This window comes from Schistocerca nitens, chromosome 7, assembly GCF_023898315.1.
Source record: "Schistocerca nitens isolate TAMUIC-IGC-003100 chromosome 7, iqSchNite1.1, whole genome shotgun sequence".
Taxonomy (NCBI): domain Eukaryota; kingdom Metazoa; phylum Arthropoda; class Insecta; order Orthoptera; family Acrididae; genus Schistocerca; species Schistocerca nitens.
In genome coordinates, this window is record NC_064620.1 from 524273857 (window position 1) to 524295953 (window position 22097).

Consider the following 22097-nt stretch of genomic DNA (forward strand, 5'->3'; position numbering starts at 1 on the left):
TTGACAACATTCCATTATCCTTGTTTTGCTTTTGTTGATGTTCATGTTATATCCTCCTTTCAAGACACTATCCATTCCATTCAACTGCTCTTCCAAATCCTTTGCTGTCTCTGACAGAATTACAATGTCATCGGCGAACCTCAAAGTTCTTACTTCTTCTCCATGAATTTTAATACCTACTCCGAATTTTTCTTTTCTTTCCTTTACTGCTTGCTCAATATACAGATTGAATAACATCGGGGACAGGCTACAACCCTGTCTCACTCCTTTCCCAACCACTGCTTCCCTTTCATGCCCCTCGACTCTTATAACTGCCATCTGGTTTCTGTACAAATTGTAAATAGCCTTTCGCTCCCTGTATTTTACCCCTGCCACCTTCAGAATTTGAAAGAGAGTATTCCAATTAACATTGTCAAAAGCTTTCTCTAAGTCTACAAATGCTAGAAACGTAGGTTTGCCTTTTCTTAATCTTTCTTCTAAGATAAGTCGTAAGGTTAGTATTGCCCCACGTGTTCCAATATTTCTACGGAATCCAAACTGATCTTCCCCGAGGTCGGCTTCTTCCAGTTTTTCCATTCGTCTGTAAAGAATTCTCGTTAGTATTTTGCAGCTGTGACTTATTAAACTGATAGTTCGGTAATTTTCACATCTGTCAACACCTGCTTTCTTTGGGATTGTAATTATTATATTCTTCTTGAAGTCTGAGGGTATTTCGCCTGTCTCATACATCTTGCTCACCAGATGGTAGAGTTTTGTCATGACTAGCTCTCCCAAGGCCGTCAGTAGTTCTAATGGAATGTTGTCTATTCCCAGGGCCTTGTTTCGACTCAGGTCTTTCAGTGCTCTGTCAAACTCTTCACGCAGTATCTTATCTTCCATTTCGTCTTCATCTACATCCTCTTCCATTTCCATAATATTGTCCTCAAGTACATCGCCCTTGTATAAACCCTCTATATACTCCTTCCACCTTTCTGCCTTCCCTTCTTTGCTTAGAACTGGGTTTCCATCTGAGCTCTTGATATTCATACAAGTGGTTCTCTTCTCTCCAAAGGCCTCTTTAATTTTCCTGTAGGCAGTATCTATCTTACCCCTAGTGAGACAAGCCTCTACATCCTTGCATTTGTCCTCTAGCCATCCCTGCTTAGCCATTTTGCACTTCCTATCGATCTCATTTTTGAGACGTTTGTATTCCTTTTTGCCTGCTTGATTTACTGCATTTTCATATTTTCTCCTTTCATCGATTAAATTCAATATTTCTTCTGTTACCCAAGGATTTCTATTAGCTCTCGTCTTTTTACCTACTTGATCGTCTGCTGCCTTCATACTTCATCCCTCAGAGCTACCCATTCCTCTTCTACTGTATTTCTTTCCCCCATTCCTGTCAATTGTTCCCTTATGCTCTTCCTCAAACTCTCTACAACCTCTGGTTCTTTCAGTTTATCCAGGTCCCATCTCCTTAAATTCCCACCTTTTTGCAGTTTCTTCAGTTTCAATCTGCAGTTCATAACCAATAGATTGTGGTCAGAATCCACATCTGCCCCTGGAAATGTCTTACAATTTAAAACCTGGTTCCAAAATCTCTGTCTTACCATTATATAATCTATCTGATACCTTTTAGTATCTCCAGGATTCTTCCAGGTATACAACCTTCTTTTATGATTCTTGAACCAAGTGTTAGCTATGATTAAGTTATGCTTAAGTGTAGACTTATGTCTTCGAAAATGCCAACAACCCTGTCCATACGATCATAGCGAAACTTAGTCACCATACCCCACATCGACTGGCCCGATAAATGAAACAATGTTAATTCCATAAAAAGCGCCTATGATTATCATGAACGGCACATGGATCAACATCTCTGCATTGAGAGAGTCAAAGACTTGACTAAAGAAATTGAGTAGTAGTTGAAAAAAGCTACCAGCATTAGGAAATAAGTAAGAAATAAACCCAAGAATTGGAATGCATATGAAGAAAGAAGAAGAATGCTGACACGTGGTTGGAAGGGGGAAGGAAACAAGAACATGCAAATGATTCCAGGTATTTGGGATTCTTATTTCTGTTGATGCGAGGTGTGCAACTGATATCTGTGCTGGAATTCCTCTGACCAAAAGAATATTCGGTAAAAAGCGCAGGCTGCTGATATCTAGGAATGTCGCATTAAAAGTAAAGAAAAAGACATTTCTTGAAAAGATTTGTTTGGAGGGTGTCAACATGTGAATCAGGAACTTTAATCTTGTTGAAGGAGGATAAGGAGTTGCCAGAGATATTAGTGATGTGGTGCTCTCGCCAAATACTGTGCGTAGTTTCGACGAGTGGAAGACCAACTGGAGAGATGTTGAGAAACGTGGAAGAGGAGAGTATTTTAATGACAAAGATATACAATACTTAGTTTAGAGATACGCTTCTTCACTTTTATTGGTGCACTACTCTAACAGATGGTAAAAGGAGACGAAAAATAGCTCTGGAAATAATTCCTAGATGATATGAGAAGACACCAAGGACGTTGACCAACACCAATAACGTAGGGGGGGAGAACCACCTTCCTGCGGAGTAATAGCAATGTTGAGGAGAGGAAGAAAGAAAAAGTCTGTCAGTTTTCGTCATCCAAAAAGTTCCTTTGAACTAAAGTTTCTATGTTCGATAAACAAACGTCTGTGAGCAATGACAACACCCTGTTTACTTCAGGTCGCAGCTGCGTCAAGTGTTTAAATATCTTCAAGCGTTTGGAAAAATGCTTTTCTGTCATTGTTGAGTGGTTACTGTCGTATGGTTGCTGCTTCCGTCCATGGTATCATCTTCTCAAACAGTGTAGTGGGAAGGCTAGAGATCTTAACAAATTAGCCTTTTTAACGCTCGGATTCCCCAGGCAGTCATTACTGGGCCACGTTTCCTCCCTGTAGAGCTAGGTAATGATGAACGCATGGTTTCACTGCAATAGGAACTATAGCCGACATATATATCGCGAGAGAACAGCATCTGAATCAATATTTGAATCAACATCATTCGCTTTTCACTCCCAGTTGCACATTTTTAATACACGAAACTAGGTATTGAAATAAAATTTTGTCCATCTGCCAACCGCGTTCTGTAGTTAAATATCTACGAACTTTGGAACGGCGCTCCTCAGTCATTGTCAAGTTGTGGCTGCTGTGAGACGAAACATTTGTTCATATATAGTTTAGTTTTCTGTTTGTTGTAATGAACATGTGAAGAAGAAAGATTTACAGTTCAGTGCCTTGGTGCCTCTTCTGTTGCCATTACTGATACTGGTAAGGTACCCCTTATTTGAGGACAAGTGCGCATTTTACCTTATTACCAGTTTTGGTATTTCACATATGTGAATTGAGTGTATCAACGCTTCAGTATGTACCGAGTAAGGAGCGAGAGGTTGATTCCCACGCTGCCTAGCAGAGGCGTTTGGCCATCTGGCGCTTTCAGAGCAATTGGGATGAGGTGCCGATTCACAAATCGCTCGTGACGTCGGCGAAGGGATATGCAGGGAAAGTACCTTCATTCTGGCACAAATCAAGTAATTGTTATTGATAAGAATATGCTAACAAAAGTTGCCTTTTGAAACTCATTGGAGTCATAAAGATTCTCTTTCAGTAATTTTACATTGCTAGTAAATGTTGATATTAATAAATAAATGAATAACTTTGACATAACCGAAGATGTACGATGGTACACGGACTGGAACGCCTTCGATATAGTCAAGCGGTAGACCATGCTCTCGTACCGTTAATAGTTAATTATTTTATTTGTATAACAAAGAGTCCCACTACCTGTTACCACGACATGGGTCAGATCACATGGTGCAAACTGGGATGTCTTTATGATGGTCTTTGACGATCGTTTCGGTTATGTTTATGTCAGTAGCTGCTTAGACACAGTGTAGCGAAGTAAAAACCTGTGATATGGTCATCTACTTTATTCCAAAACCATATCAAGTGAATGAGTCATGCTAACTGCCACTAATTTAGCGTATTACACAAATGTTCTCGTATTTACTTTTGACCAAATTATTTTATATAACCGAAGATACATACTTCGACGAACCCCCGCCCTCTGCCACGCCTTCACCGTTGTGTCCCCCCCTCCTCTCCACCCCTACACCCTTCATCTCCTTTCCCAAGGTGGCTTCCATCGACTCCCCCTCCCAGATGATGCCCTCTCTCCCTCCATTTATCCCTCCTATCAACTCTGATCCTCACCTACCCCTCCCTTCCTTTGTCCTTTACCCAGGCTCCCACCCCCCCCCCCATCTAATCCTGTTTTTTCTTTCCCTCTTCTCCGCCTACATTCTCTATGACTCCGTTCTCTCTCCAGAGTCCTTTTGCATTCCCCTCCTCTGCCTTTCCCCACTCCCTCTCCCATCTGCCCTCTCCCCCCCCCTTATGAGTCCTTTCCGTCAATCAACTCCTCCCCCCACTTCGTTTTTCCTCTCTTCCCCCACTTTTTTCCCTCATTTGTCCAGGTCCCCCCCTCCCCCCATCTGCCCTTGGCTGTGGTGTGTCATCTTCGTGCCAACGTTTTAATGCAGTGTTTTAAGTGAGTGTTAAATGTTGTGTGTGTTTTCCGAAGTGTTGCGAACAGAAATCATACTGTCGCTGGGTGTGATTCTTTTTATACCTCTTGTGAACAGAAACCAGACTGTCGCCATGTTTTCTTAATTGTCTGTCTAGTATTTTACCTGGCTGCTTCCTGGGTATTTTATTAGCATCGCCAACCCTTTGTTTTATGTTTTAGCTTCCAGAGTTTTCCACCATTTTACAATTTAAGTCACCGTTTTTATTGCCTGTTTTTACTATCTGTTATCTTCTTCTTATGTTCTAAAAATTTTGTAGGCTGAATTTTGGCGTACTAAGCTGCTGCCAGCCGGCCCCATTTGGAGGGAATCTAAACTCAATAAAGGAAAAAAAAAACTTTGACGATGACTTATATAATACTGGAGTTTATTGATTTTTGATACATAAGTAAGAGAATCAATCATGATTTTTGATACATAAGTAAGAGAATCAATCATGTAGCCCATACATTAATTTAAATGTTTATCCTGTTATAGTTCTAATACTTGTACTTCCTTTGTGCTTCAACCTGTTGCAGTTGTAACACTTCAAAATGGCTTAGGCCGAAATCTAGACTGTGGAATAAAACCTGTTGCACAGTCAAATGGCGGTTATTAACTTTCAAAAACCGTAATAGCTTATAATCAGTGTGAAAAGGGTCATTTTACGGTGTTTCCTAAATAAACTCACCATAATGGCACCCATGAAAAGATCATTTACTAAATAAACTTCTCCCCACATCATTATGTAAGACATAGACAGTAGTATTTCACTTTCAGAATCCGACAGCTCTGTAAGGGGACATGAAGCTATGAGAGCATCACCTCATAACAGGCTCGAAGAACATGTACACGGTGGCTCCTAAGTCAAGCCGGACGGTGTGGCCGAGTGGTTCTAGGCGCTTCAGTTTGGAACCGCACGACCGCTATGGTCGCAGATTCAAATGCTGCCTTGGGCATGGATGTTTGTGGTGTCCTTAGGTTAGTTAGGTTTAAGTAGTTCTAAGTTCTAGGGGACTGATGACCTCAGATGTTAAGTCTCACAGTGCTCAGATCCATTTGAACCATTTTTTGCTCCTAAGTCAGTTCAAGGACGAACTGGCTTAATTATTGCAGAACTCAGGTGGGAAATCCGGGCCAGTTATACTGTACGCAGTTATACTTCTGCAGACTTGCTGGCTAAATTGAGACATTTGTGGACGTTCAGTATGAGTCGGGGATTCTTGCATCCTCAACAGAAATTGCAATTTTTTCTCCCTCGGGCAATGCTCGACGCTTCGGATTCCCCACGAGACAGCGAGATCCCAGTTCTGTTTGGTTATTAGCAGTGCTGTAGAACTGGTCTGTGACGCTGTTTCGGTTCACAGATGCGGCCGCAGAAGCGCCAGCGGCGGACCCGGAGCCACCGGACGTGGTGGGCGGCGTCCGGGGCACAGTGCTGGAGCGGCACGGCTACACCGTGGGCAGGAGCATCGGCTCTGGCTCCTACGCCACCGTCAAGGTAGGCCGGCTCACCTTCCTCCTTGATTTATAATTAAAACTTCCTGACAGATTAAACCTGTGTGCCGGACCGAGACTCGAACTCGGGACCTTTGCCTTTCGCGGGCAAGCACCTTTCTAACCCTGAGCTACTCAAGCACGACTCACGACCCGTCCATTAGCTCCAGTAGTAACCAGCCTCTTTATGAAGCATTTTAAGACATCGCCTTGGACACGGGTCCTGCAAAGCCGAGCTGTTTTTATCGCTACGTCGACGATACCTTCGTTATTGGGCCACATGGACAATAAAAGAAGAGTTCCTGAAGCACCTCAACAGAATCCACGACCACATCAACTTCACAATGGAAATAGAGAAGTAGGGTTCCCTGCCGTTCTTGGACGTGCTTGTCCGCCGTAAATCCAATGGGTCTCTAGGTCATAGCGTTTACCGCAAGCCCACCCACACGGATCGGTACCTGCACACCACCAGCTTCCATCATCCAGCACAGAAACAGTCAGTTCTGAGGACCTTAGTACATCGAGCTGAAACCGTCTCAAACGCAGAAAACTTGCCGAGACCATTGAGTCACTTAGGCAAAGATTTTAAGGAAAACGGTGACAACAACAAACAGATCTCACAAGCAGTGTCATCCAAGCCTCAAAGGAAGAAGACATCTGAAGAAGACACCAAGCAGGTTGTATTCTTACTGTTTTGTGGTTCGACAACAGAGAAGATTAGTCGGCTGCTGAAGAGGTATAAAATAGACACAATCTTCAGGCCTCCGGCAAAGATCCGGCAACTAATGAAATCTGTGAAAGACAATGTAGGCCTCAGAACGCCAGGAATTTACAAGATACCGTGTGGATGTGGGCAGTTCTATGCCGGCCTGACTGTTCGCACTATTGAACATTGGCACATGGAAAATCAAAGGTGTTACCGTCCGCGCTATCCCGAAAAGGCAGCTGTAGCAGAACATGCTCTGGAAAACGGACATCGAATTGCATTCGATGAGACGTCTGTTATTAAACGGACTAATGGCTTCTGGGAAAGCGTTATAAACGAGGCCATAGAGATAAGAATTTCTGACAACACCTTCAATAGAGACGGTGGATTGCAGCTGAGTACAGCGTGGGATCCGGTGTTGAGGGAGTTGAGGGGCCCGGCGGTCGCGCGCCCAAAACATTACCATATATGGTGCGGGACCGAGCACCAGTGACGTCACGAGCGACGGAGCGGCTATATAAGCACGACAATGACAACCACACGGCAGTCATCCTCTTGACAATGGCAGAGGAGATCAGTAAACCACTTGACGCGGCTTGAAACCCGAGAATCTTTTGTTTTATTATTGTCGGCCCAACTGATGTCCATGACGTTTTTAGGCTTCTCTCTTTTACTACCGCGATTCTCCCGGACAGGAAGCATTCTTTACCCTGGAACTGTTTTCGCTCTTAATCCTCAAGTGGGCGTGCCTGTATAAAGTGAGCCAACTACATTTAACATTGTTTTCTACTGTTTTACTGTTCTTTTATAATTGTGAGCCCAAATGACACAGTGATAAGTTGCAATATCGTATGTCCAAGAGAGTAGCAACAGAGAGCTATATGAGAAAAAATTTACGATCCGTCCCCCCCACCCCCGGCCCCCTTCCCCCCTTAAAAAAAGACTCAGATTCCGAGCTGGTAGTGCAATTCAACAATCAGGCAATTGTCTATAAGAATAAGCAGTTGACTGGTATCTGAATTGTTGTTTTGTTAAATAATAATTTATCTCTTACAGAGTAGTCAAGAAAAATGTGTAGCGGAGGGTACCCTGTACCACTACTTGTAATTCCCTTTCCTGATCCACTCGCAAACAGGGCGAGGGAATGTCTATATGCCCCTGTATGAACCCTAATTTCTGGTATCTTATCTTCGTGGTCCTTACGTGCAATTTATGTTGGCGGCAGTAGAACTGTTCGGCAGTCAGCTTCAAATGCCGGTTCTCTAAATTTTCTCATCAGTGTTTCTCGAAAAGAACGTCGCCTTCCCCGCAGGGATTCCCATTTGCGTTCCCGAAGCATATCCGTAACACTCTTCGACACTCAGTATTAATGGAACAAAATGACATAGCGTTACAATTCTAGAACGGGGTGAAGGTTATTTTACGTGTCCAAAGCGGCTCCCATTAGAAGCCAACCAATGTCGACACCGCTGAACTGTTGACCGAACTGCCGTTGTCAGTGTTGCCGGTGTGATAGCCGCACAGGACGCCTCGATGATTCTTCGTAGTTCGCTCAGTGCAACTTGCTTCTGTTGATAAACTTGGTTTTTCATGGTCCCCCTTAGGTAGAAGTCAAGAGGTGTAATGTCTGGAGACCATGGAGGGTACTAAACAGCTCCTCTTCGGACTATTCATCGTCCAGGATGCTTTTCATACAAGTAGGCTCTGACATCTCTGCGGTAGTGTGGTGGAGCGCCATCTTGTTGTAGGTAAAATCTTTCATTTCCAAACACCCCTCAGATGGCAGGTAAATCTGATGTTAGCAGCGTATGCAGATACACTTCACTGGTTGTGGTACCTTCAAAGAAGAATGGGCCATCAAACGCTGTGACAGATCACACCATGCATTAACTCCCGGTAGAGTAACAGACTTGTCCTCGTGAACTTGAAGACTTTCAGGAAACCAGTACACGCAGTTGTGGCGGTTTAGAGTTCCGCTTAGTTTGAATTGCGCCTCGTCAGACTGGCTAACCATCCCCGAAAACCGTTCATCCTTGCGAAGCATGCTTCACCACTTCTCGTACTCCACCCTTCGCTCCGCGTGGTCCTCGCTCATAGCTTGCAGCGATCTTGGAGTGTCCACTTTCCACTTTGCAGCATTCAGAATTCGTCGTATGTGTTTCGGCGTAACGTGAAGCGATGGCACGTTGGCCAGGAACGTTACAGCAGAGAGGGCTGTGAGACGACGTTAGCCAATAGTACGGTGACGGACCCCTCCCTAGGGCGACACCGCGGCCTCTACACGAACAGAATATAGAGTGCTTATGACCGTGTATGACATTCCAGTCTCCTCTTCTAGCTCCAAACCTTCGTCCTTCCTATCAATTGCGCGGGATTAGCCGAGCGGTCTAGGGCGCTGCAGTCATCAACTGTGCAGCTGGTTCTGGCGGAAGTTCGAGTCCTCCCTCGGGCATGGGTGTGTGTGTTTGTCCTTAGGGTAATTTAGGTTAAGTAGTGTGTAACCTTAGGGACTGATGACCCTAGCTGTTAAGTCCCATAAGATTTCACACACATTTGAACATTTTTTACCTATCAATTACGTCCGTCTGATCAGGTCCTTTCTTTCCCAACGTCATTTCTATGTCACCATCCATAACACGGATTCCTACACCTTCTACCCCTCCGCCGGTGTGCCCAAGGTTCCGTCCTCTCCTCTCTTCTCTACCTTCTGTACACGGCAGACATTCTGCTGCCTGCACCCCCCGTCCACCTTCTCCGGTATGCCAATGACACCGCCTTCCTTGCCCTAGCCCCCACCCTGCAACGCTCCCAACACCTTCTCCAATCCCATCTTGACCGGTTCACCACTTGGTGCAACCAGTGGTTGCTCAAGGTCAATCCTTCCAAGACCCAGGCGATCATTGTAGGAAAAACCACCCCTTCCTTCCGTCTCCTTGATTTCTATATCAGTATTTATTTATCGCCCTCTCCCCCACCCTCAAATACCTTGGCGTCACCCTTGACCGTTGCCTCTCCTGGACCCCCCATCTCCGGACAATCCAAGCCAAGGCATGCTCCCGACTCCATCTCCTCAAGCTCCTTTCTGGCCACACATGAAGTTGGACCCCTCCACCATCCTCCATATCTATAAATCCCTCATCCGCCCTATCCTCTACTATGCCCACGCTGCCTGGATCTCCGCCCCTCCTACCTTTTACAAATCTCTTCAAATCCTAGAATGACATGCTCTCTGCCTCGCCTATCGCATCCATCTCCCCTCCCCAACACGGATCCTGTATGTCCTTATTCCATTCCCACACCTTCTCCTCTTCCTTGAATGGATATGGATCCTCTACACCTCCCGTAAACTTGATCCCCCTCGCCCGCTTGTCTCTTCCATCCTCTCCCACCCCTGTCCACTGCTGCACCTGTATTCCCATGTCCCACCTGCTCTCCATCTCTCCACTCATCATACCCTCGCCCAAGGTGGCTTCCGCCAACTCCCCCTCCCTGATGATGCCCTCATCCCCTCCATCTACCCCTCCTACCAACTTTGATCCTCCCCTTCCACACCCTGTGTTTTTTCCTTAGGGCACCCTCTCCCTCCTCCCTTCCTCCCCCCTCCACCCCCCAGGCTTCCCCTACCACTTCCTGTACCTTCTTTCCACCCCCCATCTCCTCTGCCACTAGCACCTACACTCTCCCCTCACCGTCCTCCCCCACCTTTCACCTTTTGGCAGGTCCCTGGACTCTCACACGTCAAATGAACAGTTGCGCGCCAGAGATCATCGCCATCGGTTCTGTGTGTGTGCCGTCGTGTTAGTGCTTCAGTGTTTTCACTGCCCACGCCCCATCGTTCACATGTGTCATCTCAATCATCAGTCTTCGTGTACAGTGCTGACCATTTTTTATTTTATTTTCTATTTTTCTACACCTGTGAACCTCTTTGTATTTTTTACTCATGTGTCTACTGTTTTTTGTCCACCATTATGTTTTGTTTTTCTGTGTCTTCCATGGTTCTATTGTACTGTCTGTGGCCGAAGAGCGGTGTAATATTGCCGCTGCCGGCCCAGCCTTTTATGTAAGGTGTTAAAATAACAATAAAGAAAAAAAACGAAGAAATATTATCGCCACTCCGTCTGGCCGCGGCCCGAGTTGAAGACGAGTCGCACTCCGAACCCTATATCAGCGACTTATGAACTATATTGTTTTGCTTGCATTGGAATTGTGTATACCGAAGGACGTTGATTATTTGCATGTCGCCATTTTCTTCCGACACACATTTTTGAATATGCAAAGTTAAGTATTGTCATTCATCGTAGTATAATAAGTTCTATTAATAAGATTGGCTTGAATTGTTGTCTAGCGATCAAAAAAGTATTTTTCCTAGGCCACTTATATTAGACGATTGGGCAGAACATAACAGTACGCTTGATCGGCTTACCCCGCTTGCACGTAGACCCTGGTTCACAGATTTTGAGGTGACCTAGCAAAATGTTGAAACACAGCAGCACTCGATGCTGGACTTGTTGATGTTTTTGGTCGGCCAGACCCTCCCTTACACACATCCTGAACAGTGCCGCCGGCTTCAAATTTATCCCGCAAACGATAAACTGGTGTGCCTGTTGGTGGCTGAGTTCCCTTCACATTACGCCATTGCCGTTGTACCTCGCTCATGTTTTCGTACTTTCAATACCACTTCAGTACGGCCTTGCTTTGCTCCAACGACAGTCTTACTTCATTCATTGCCGCACTTTCATCTGCTGGAAAGTGCGCGTCAAGATATGTTAAGAAAACAATGGACTAAGCCACAGCGTTAAATTGCAACCACATGTCAGTCTGTTCCAAAGATGTTAACTATCAAAGAGTGTCTACATTTTTTGGATCCCTCTGTATAAGAGAAGTTTATATATCTTTATTTAATTAAACTAATATTAAACTGTGATTTTGCTCATAAATGTTTACCAAGGTAACATAAAGACAGCTGTTCTTTACATGTGTGCAAAGTACGCCAAGCGTCCGTTGGTGTTATAAAAACGGTGCGCCCGCTCGAATGTTAATGGGAGCTCGGATGCAGGTGCGGTTTCTGAAGCCATAAATGAGTTCTAGGAGACGCTTCTGAGTTTTCTGTTTTGGTAAGCCGCCCCAGGAATTCCTCTCCTATGTCAACCTGTTCATCTGAGATTAGCACTAACCTCAACTACTTGTTGGATATATTCCACTCTTTTTCCCTACAGTTTTTGCGCACTACGGCACACTTTAGTGCTTAGTGTTTTCACATACTACCTTCCAAGCCGAATCTGCGGTCTCCCTCCCCCCCCCCCCCCTCTTCCTCCTCTACAAGTCTTGATATGAGCTCCAACAGCTTAAACATTCCCGAATGAGATTTTCACTCTGCAGTGGAGTGTGTATTGATATGAAACTTCCTGGGAGATTAAAACTGTGCGCCCGAGCGAGACTCAAACTCGGGACCTTTGCCTTTCGCGGGCAAGTGCTGTTCCATATTGCCTTCATCATATTTTTCGCGAGATATATGTATTAGGGAGCCACCTGTTGGCTGACTCTTTTCATATTCTTCTCGAATACTTTTGAAAGACCATTTCTTTGGCTGATCCATAGCTGACAAGGATGCATTCTACAGTTTTTAAGGTTGCCTCAAACGGATGTCCATGAGGTAACTAGTGCTCTGAACAATAAATTTTGTTTCTTTGGGAGTTGTGAGTGTATGTGTGTGTGTGTGCGGGCGCGAGCGCGCGTATTATAACTATTCCTTCCTGCCAGTTTTGCTACTTATTTGTACGTTATACACGGTGGGCAAGTAGCCTGTAAAATATTTCATTCACTTTGAGATAGTGGCGCCGGCCCGATGTGGCCGAGTGGTTCTAGGCGCTACAGTCTGGAACCGCGCGACCGCTACGGTCGCAGGTTCGAATCCTGCCTCGAGCATGGATGTGTGTGATGTCCTTAGGTTAGTTAAGTTTAAATAGTTCTAAGTTCTAGGGGACTGATGACCGCAGCAGTTAAGTCCATAGTGCTCAGAGCCATTTGAACCACTTTGAGATAGGCAACCCAACATACATCATTCATCGCAGGTGTAGAAGATATAAACTGGATTGCCTATCTTAAGGTGGATGGAATATTTTCCAGACCAGTTTTATTTTACGCACCCTGTACACATTTCATTCCTATGACGAAGTAGAACTATTTGATTGCAGTTATTTGACACCTAAATTTCATTTAAGGCTTTGCAGAGGTTACTGTTCCATTGTATGTTCCATAAAAATTGATGGCACTATAATATTTTTGTTTATGATGTAACACTTTATGTACTATTTTCATACAAAATTGCTTTGGAATGCGGCTGTGATATCGAAACTGACACAATGTACGAAAGATTAAAAAAATGAAAACAAAGAATGGCAATGGTTCGTCTACTTTCTAAACAGACTTTCTGACTCTTTCAAGAGCCTATACCCTCGTAATTTTAACACTAATCACAGCCTTATGAACAGCCTCGGATCTACGATCCGGGAAAAAACTTGATAGTGGTGACCTCAACCCCCCCTCCCGCCCTTCCTCAAGCGTTTAAGATAGGGTGACAAAAATTTTAAAAAAATCGATTTTTCAAAAATATGTTCATCTTATAGCGCACATCTTTCTGAAAAGTATGATATATAAATCATATATGTTTGAGGAACGTTAAGTCATGTTATTCGGTCTTAAGTGTACCAAAGTGCAGTTCCACGCGTCTTCACACAGTATTTTTCTGTCGCACGTCACTATATATCTCTCGGTAGAATTCAAACGTGTATATTTTGTAATGGAAACCATCAAAACTATGTTCAGGGCAGTGGAAAGTAGAATGTCCTGGCCTCTCCTGCTCCCAGTCGGCCGGTTTGACTCCTGTTGTTGTTGTGGTCTTCAGTCCTGAGACTGGTTTGATGCAGCTCTCCATGCTACTCTATCCTGTGCGAGCTTCTTCATCTCCCAGTACTTACTGCAACCTATATCCTTCTGAATCTGATTAGTGTATTCATCTCTTGGTCTCCCTCTGCAATTTTTACCCTCTACGCTGCCCTCCAATGCTAAATTTGTGATCCCTCGATGCCTCGAACATGTCCTACTAGCCGGTCCCTTCTTCTTGTCAAGTTGTGCCACAAACTCCTCTTCTACCCAATTCTATTCATTACCTCCTCATTAGTTATGTGATCTACCCATCTAATCTTCAGCCTTCTTCTGTAGCACCACATTTAGAAAGCTTCTATTCTCTGCTTGTCTAAACTATTTATCGTCCATGTTTCACTTCCATACATGGCTACACTCCATACAAATACTTTCAGAAACGACTTCCTGACACTTAAATCTATACTCGATGTTAACAAATTACTCTTCTTCAGAAACTCTTTCCTTGCCATTGCCAGTCTACATTTTATATCCTCTCTACTTCGATCATCATCAGTTATTTTGGTCCCCAAATAGCAAAACTCCTTTACTACTTTAAGTGTCTCATTTCCTAATCTAATTCCCTCAGCATCACCCGACTTAATTCGACTACATTCCTTTATCCTTGTTTTGCTTTTGTTGATGTTGATCTTATACCCTCCTTTCAAGACAGTGTCCATTCCGTTCAACTGCTCTTCCAAGTCCTTTGCTGCCTCTGACAGAATTACAATGTCATCGGCGAACCTCAAAGTTTTTATTTCTTCTCCATGTATTTTAATACCTACTCCGAACTTTTCTTTGGTTTCATTTACTGCTTGCTCAATATACAGATTGAATAACATCGGGGAGAGGCTACAACCCTGTCTCACTCCCTTCCAAACCACTGCTTCGCTTTCATGTCCCTCGACTCTTATAACTGCCACCTTCTTTCTGTACAAATTGTAAATAGCCTTTCGCTCCCTGTATTTTACCCCTACCACCTTCAGAATCTGAAAGAGAGTATTCCAGTCCACATTGTCAAAAGCTTTCTCTAAGTCTACAAATGCTAGAAACGTAGGTTTGCCTTTCCTTGACCTCCTTTTAAGATATGTCGTAAGGTCAGTATTGCCTCACGTGTTCCAACATTTCTACGGAATCCAAACTGATCTTCCCGAGGTCGGCTTCTACCCGTTTTTCCATTCGTCTGTGAAGAGTTCATGTTAGTATTTTGCAGCTGTGACTTACTATACTGATAGTTCGGTAATTTTCACATCTGTCAACACCTCCTTTCTTTGGGATTGGAATTATTATATTCTTCTTGAAGTCTGAGGGTATTTCGCCTGTCTCATACATCTTGCTCACCAGATGGTAGAGTTTTGTCAGGAGTGGCTCTCCCAAGGCCATCAGTAGTTGTAATGGAATGTTGTCTACTCTCCGGGCCTAGTTTCGACTCAGTTCTTTCAGTGCTCTGTCAAACTCTTCACGCAGTATCGTATCTCCCAATTCGTCTGCATCTACATCCTCTTCCATTTCCATAATATTGTCCTCAAGTACATCGCCCTTGTATAGACCCTCTATATACTCCTTCCACTTTTCTGCTTTCCCTTCTTTGCTTAGAACTGGGTCCCTATCTGAGCTCTTGATATTCATACAAGTGGTTCTCTTTTCTCCACATGTCTCTTTAATTTTCCTGTAGGCAGTAACTATCTTACCCGTATTGAGATAAGCCTCTACATCCTTACATTTGTTCTCTAGCCATCCCTGCTTAGCCATTGTGCACTTCCTGTCGATCTCATTTTTGAGACGTTTGTATTCCTCTTTGCCTGCTTCATTTACTGCATTTTTATATTTTCTCCTTTCATCAATTAAATTCAATATTTCTTCTGTTACCCAAGGATTTCTACTAGCCCTCGTCTATTTACCTACTTGAGCCTCTGCTGCCTTCACTACTTCATGCCTCAAAGCTACCCATTCCTCTTCTACTGTATTTCTTTCCCCCATTTGTGACAATTGTTCTCTTATGCTCTCCCTGAAACTCTGTACAACAGTTTGTCTAGGTCCCATCTCGTTAGATTCCCACCTTTGTACAGTTTCTTCAGTTTTAATCTACAATTCATAACCAATAGATTGTGCTCAGGGTCCACATCTGCTCCTGGAAATGTCTTACAATTTAATACCTGGTTCCTAAATCTCTGTCTTACCATTATATAATCTATCTGATACCTTCTAGTATCTCCAGGATTCTTCCATGTGTACAACCTTCTTTTATGATTCTTGAACCAAGTGATAGCTATGATTAAGTTATGCTCTGTGCAAAATTCTACCAGACGGCTTCCTCTTTCATTTCATCACCCAATCCATATTCACCTACTATGTCTCGTTCTCTCCCTTTTCCTACTCTCGAATTCCAGTCACCCATGACTATTAAATTTTCGTCTCCCTTCACTAACTGAATAATTTCTTTTATCTCCTCATACATTTCATCAATTTCTTCATTTTGACTCCTACCCACTTAAAAAAAACCTCATAATTAGTAGTGGGTAGGATTATTTGTGACCGGGACAATAAGAACTCTTCATAAAATCTGCACTCTATATTGCCTGTTAGATAATAACTTTCTCTTTTGTGTGACATAAAATTAAATATAGAAAACATATAACCAGTAAAGTCAAGAGAAAAGCGGGACAGTACACATTTCATCAATCCTTAGGTTCCAGTATTTTTTCCTCTCTGATCTTTATAACTCCTTTACAAGGCGTGTATTCCTTTCTGGGAAGAAATCTATTACCTCATCAAAGTTCATCAAACGTTTTGCTACATGAAATATCAAAATGTCGTTGTCTTATACTGGAAAAACTGTTACTATGAATAGTACCCAAGACTGGCGTGGTTTCTCGATTTGATTAAGTCTATTTTGTCAGTATCTGCTAGAGAAAACGAAATAGACCTTTCTAATATTGCAGCAATTGTAGCGCACACCAAATAAGCAAGACTGTTTTGGCACAAATGGTTATTTTTATATACCTCATTTACATGAATAACATGACAGAATATAAATTGCGAAGTATCAGTATCAAATGCCTATCAGGCCTACTACAAGCAAAAAGTTTTATGTCAGGAAATAGTTTCACATTTCATTCATATGCTGCAGTTTCTCAAGCGTGAGATCGAAAAGTAGTAGTACGAAGGTTTTATGTAAATGTGGAATCGTAACATTCTTCCATATAATTTGTATTATGTCCCCATTTCTTGTCCCTCCTCGTTCTAATAAAAAATCTTGTCATCACCAATTCTGTAACTATTCCTGCCATAGTCAAAACTTGTCCTCCAGTTAACTTCACTAAGCCTGCCAGAATCACAGCTACAGTTGTCCCACTTTTATTCTCCGGTTAGGAGTTATTAGGTGTTCGTACAACGCGTTTTCCGCCCTATTCCGGGAATAGAACTTAAAGCGGCTGCAAACCGAGGACTGTACAACTGGTAATGTAGCGATCTGGCAAAACAATTTTCTGTCAAAATTTCATTTTCTTGGATACACCGAGAAGATACTATGTAATCTTTCTTACCTGTTATTGCTGTTAGTCGTTTATTCCCACTCTGGTAATCTGAATCTATGGATTTCGCTAATAATTGTAACAACGCTTACTATTCGAACGCCCAATCATCCGCATAAACAAACAGTGAGTGGCATTCACCCGTCCGGGTTTATTCGACTCAGCTCGTATAGTTTTTTATTTCTAGATGCGAAGTGGATTCCCATGCCAGAGACGTCACTCAATTTAGGATTCTTCCAGAAATGAAGTTAAAATGTATTCAAAAATGTTCAAAAACTGACTGGGATGCGTTTTAAAATCATATGAATAGTCGATAGACCAACGTGTGCTGGATGCTAGGCGCTTTGTGAAACTAAGTCTTCAAGAATATGAATTTGTGCCACCCTGGGCAGATATCTCGCATTGCCACTCCCCCCCCCCCCCCCTTCTTCGAAAATTCTCTTGTTCTTCTGTCAGTCCCACATGGTAAGTGTCCCAGATTTAGTTCCAATACTCTATTAGCCGTAGAACGAGGATTTCCGTGAGAGGAGTATACTTGCTGAGGATCTTACGAGTGAAGCTGTCTTGCATCTGACTTACGTACGATTAGTTTTACGACGCCTTTCCAGTTAAAATCACGCTGTACGTATAGTCGGAAATTTTTAATTAAGGTGACTCTGAATGTGATTGGTCGACAAGCGCATAATCAATGAATTAACAGACATTTGCGCATATTTATGTGAAATACGTTACATTTGTTTATGCCAATTCGTGCACCATGTGTCAGTCCTTTGCAGGTTTTCAGAGGGTACTGCTAGTACTCTTCACCATTATTGTCGAGATGCGAATGATATCAGAATGCAAATTAGGTAATGTTTACAGTAATCTAATGTTTCTTCTCTTGTAATCATAAACGTCAACCAATTGACATGGCAATGTGCTCCACTGTGCTTTACTTCGATAAGTACTCCTATGTGTCACACTTACTCTTCCTATCTACACTCCTGGAAATGGAAAAAAGAACACATTGACACCGGTGTGTCAGACCCACCATACTTGCACCGGACACTGCGAGAGGGCTGTACAAGCAATGATCACACGCACGGCACAGCGGACACACCAGGAACCGCGGTCTTGGCCGTCGAATGGCGCTAGCTGCGCAGCATTTGTGCACCGCCGCCGTCAGTGTCAGCCAGTTTGCCGTGGCATACGGAGCTCCATCGCAGTCTTTAACACTGGTAGCATGCCGCGACAGCGTGGACGTGAACCGTATGTGCAGTTGACGGACTTTGAGCGAGGGCGTATAGTGGGCACGCGGGAGGCCGGGTGGACGTACCGCCGAATTGCTCAACACGTGGGGCGTGAGGTCTCCACAGTACATCGATGTTGTCGCCAGTGGTCGGCGGAAGGTGCACGTGCCCGTCGACCTGGGACCGGACCGCAGCGACGCACGGATGCACGCCAAGACCGTAGGATCCTACACAGTGCCGTAGGGGACCGCACCGCCACTTCCCAGCAAATTAGGGACACTGTTGCTCCTGGGGTATCGGCGAGGACCATTCGCAACCGTCTCCATGAAGCTGGGCTACGGTCCCGCACACCGTTAGGCCGTCTTCCGCTCACGCCCCAACATCGTGCATCCCGCCTCCAGTGGTGTCGCGACAGGCGTGAATGGAGGGACGAATGGAGACGTGTCGTCTTCAGCGATGAGAGTCGCTTCTGCCTTGGTGCCAATGATGGTCGTATGCGTGTTTGGCGCCGTGCAGGTGAGCGCCCCAATCAGAACTGCATACGACCGAGGCACACAGGGCCAACACCCGGCATTATGGTGTGGGGAGCGATCTCCTACACTGGCCGTACACCACTGGTGATCGTCGAGGGGACACTGAATAGTGCACGGTACATCCAAACCGTCATCGAACCCATCGTTCTACCATTCCTAGACCGGCAAGGGAACTTGCTGTTCCAACAGGACAATGCACGTCCGCATGTATCCCGTGCCACCCAACGTGCTCTAGAAGGTGTAAGTCAACTACCCTGGCCAGCAAGATCTCCGGATCTGTCCCCCATTGAGCATGTTTGGGACTGGATGAAGCGTCGTCTCACGCGGTCTGCACGTCCGGCACGAACGCTGGTTCAACTGAGGCGCCAGGTGGAAATGGCATGGCAAGCCGTTCCACAGGACTACATCCAGTATCTCTACGATCGTCTCCATGGGAGAATAGCAGCCTGCATTGCTGCGAAAGGTGGATATACACTGTACTAGTGCCGACATTGTGCATGCTCTGTTGCCTGTGTCTATGTGCCTGTGGTTCTGTCAGTGTGATCATGTGATGTATCTGACCCCAGGAATGTGTCAATAAAGTTTCCCCTTCCTGGGACAATGAATTCACGGTGTTCCTATTTCAATTTCCAGGAGTGTATATCTCTCATAGTGGATGTGACGCGGGATACGAGAATGTAACGGGATGTAGGTAGGTGAAGGACTAACGCAAACATAGTTAGAAAGTAGTTAGCCTGTCAAAGCATAGCATGAGAAAGCTAAGCGCAGAGTTTGTCTCAGGGGACCCTAGAAAGATCGATTCGGACGAGAGTAGAGGGCATAGGTTGGCCTTCAGCCAACGGAAGACCAACGGTTTGAATAAGGGGTCGTTATCCCCGGAAAGCAGCCATATCCCGGCACTACTGCTAGTGGAATTCAGCTGAAGAGGCGTACTGTAGCTGAGTTCCGGTTGCAGCATTTTGGATGCCACTAGCGATGTGTCATTTAGGGTTATTTGATTAGTGATGTGTCAACGATGAAATTATTTTGATGGAATAAGATGATGAGTTAGTGGCAGTTGCAACTGTCTTTCTACAGGGTGACACAGAATAACGGAAATGTTTGAAATGAGTAGCGGCGGCCATGGGCAGGTGGCAGCACTGCGGGTTCGTGACAGAGATTAAACAGTCCGCTGTTTCAGTAATCATGGATCAGTGGAACGGACAACAGCTTGCGTTAGCCATAAAAATATTTTATAAAAACAATGATGGTTTGGTAGCGGCGCAGAGGGAGTTTCGACGTTTTTATAATTTAGGACGTCATCATCCCGTTCCGTCGAAATACGCGATAAAAATTTGGATTAATAACTTTGAGGAGACTGGATGTGCCCTCAAGAGGAAGCCAACAGGAGGACCAAGAAATATGCGTCCTCCAGCGAACATTGATGATGTACGCGAGTCTTTCCTGTGGAGCCCACGGCGTTGAATTCGTAAGCAAGCAGCAGTGGTTGGAATGTCTCAGGAGATTGTTCCCACAATTATTCATCTTGATTTAAAATTTCATCCCTACAAACTACGGATGGAAGGACAACGATTACCGGTTACGATTAGGATTCTGTCAACAAATGATAACAATAATAAACGATGACGATGAATCTTTAAACAAGTTGTGGGTGTCAGATGAGGCACATTTTCATGTGATGTTCACGAGCGCCCATTACACGGTAGTAAGTGACAGTATGGTTCGTGTTCCGTCACATATGGGGGGGGGGGGGGGTGTTAATGGGAAGCCAGATACTTTCATCAGTCTTGCGAAACTCAGCTTGACCTTTCCTCACATGAGATACTCCAAGCTATGGCTGAAGGAGAACAGACAGCTTCTATTTTCGAGATTTTCAGGAAGCATTTGTCACTGTGCCCAATTTCAGGCTGTTAAATAAGGTACGAGCATATGGAATAAGTTCACAGACATGTGGGTGAAGCGAAGACTTTTGAAGTTATAGAAATCAGTATGTTGTCCTCAACGGTGAGTGTTCATCAGAGATAAGGATATTGTCTGGAAAGCGTCAGGAAAGTGTGATAGGACCGAGTACCTATAGGAAGGTGGAAGATGACGTAGACAAAATTTCTACTTAGTATGATGAATGACAGCCTGCTCTCAATGCGGGAAAATGTAAGTTAATGCGGGTGAGTACGAATAACAAACCCGTAATTTTCTAATACAGCATTAAGACGTACTGCTCGACACAGTCACGTCATCTAAATTGTTAGGTGGCTATAATTTCGCACCTTACAATCACTCATCTACATACTTTAACATGATTTACAACTGGAATTAGGTATCATTTGATAGGTTGTACATCGTTCAAAAAATGGCTCTGAGCACTATGGGACTTAACATCTATGGTCATCAGTCCCCTAGAACTTAGAACTACTTAAACCTAACTAACCTAAGGACATCACACAACACCCAGTCATCACGAGGCAGAGAAAATCCCTGACCCCGTGTACATCGTATATATGAATATTAAAGGAAGACTGACATTGTCACATACACCTTGTAAATAGTTGTTAACGCTTATTGCATGAAAGGTGACAGAGTGTCTTTATTATCAAAACGGTGTAATCAATGATTGCCTATACTATTAGAGGTTGGAACGCCAGTGGAAATGAAACGACAGGCGTCCTCAAGCTCTGGGTGGACAAGCCCACACAGGTGTGTTGGTCTTGTTTGACCCAGGAAGTAGCCAAGACGGACGGTCGGGGCACCTGAGCGCTGAAGCAAAATACAGCGGAGGCCGGAAGGATAACTGGATAATACTTCGGAAACTCTAAAAATCTTGGACGCAGCGGAGAGGAAAGAGGAAGCGTTACCTTAGAAATCACGCAGGCTGGGTTATTTCCGAGAATTTTTACTCTGAGAGCGTACCATAGTGTGTATTCCCAATTAATGGGGATAGGTATTTTCTCGCAAACTTTCAGCACTGGACGACAAAAGACTAAAATATGGTTGGTCGGCGTTCGGAAGAATCTGTAGAGAGGGAGAATATTCAGTGGTTTCGAGAATATGATGTCCGCAGCTCGTGGTCGTGCGGTAGCGGTCTCGTTTCCCGCGCCCGGGTTCCCGGGTTCGATT

General features: G+C 44.2%; 1 protein-coding gene across 1 annotated transcript in view; it reads left to right on the plus strand.

The window, feature by feature from the left end:
• Nucleotides 1-22097, plus strand: part of LOC126195734 (testis-specific serine/threonine-protein kinase 4-like) — a 263443-nt gene that overhangs the window by 179765 nt on the left and 61581 nt on the right. The window contains exon 2 of the mRNA XM_049934362.1: nucleotides 5932-6065. Coding sequence (XP_049790319.1) covers nucleotides 5932-6065 — 134 coding nt within the window. The remainder of the gene's footprint in view (nucleotides 1-5931; nucleotides 6066-22097) is intronic.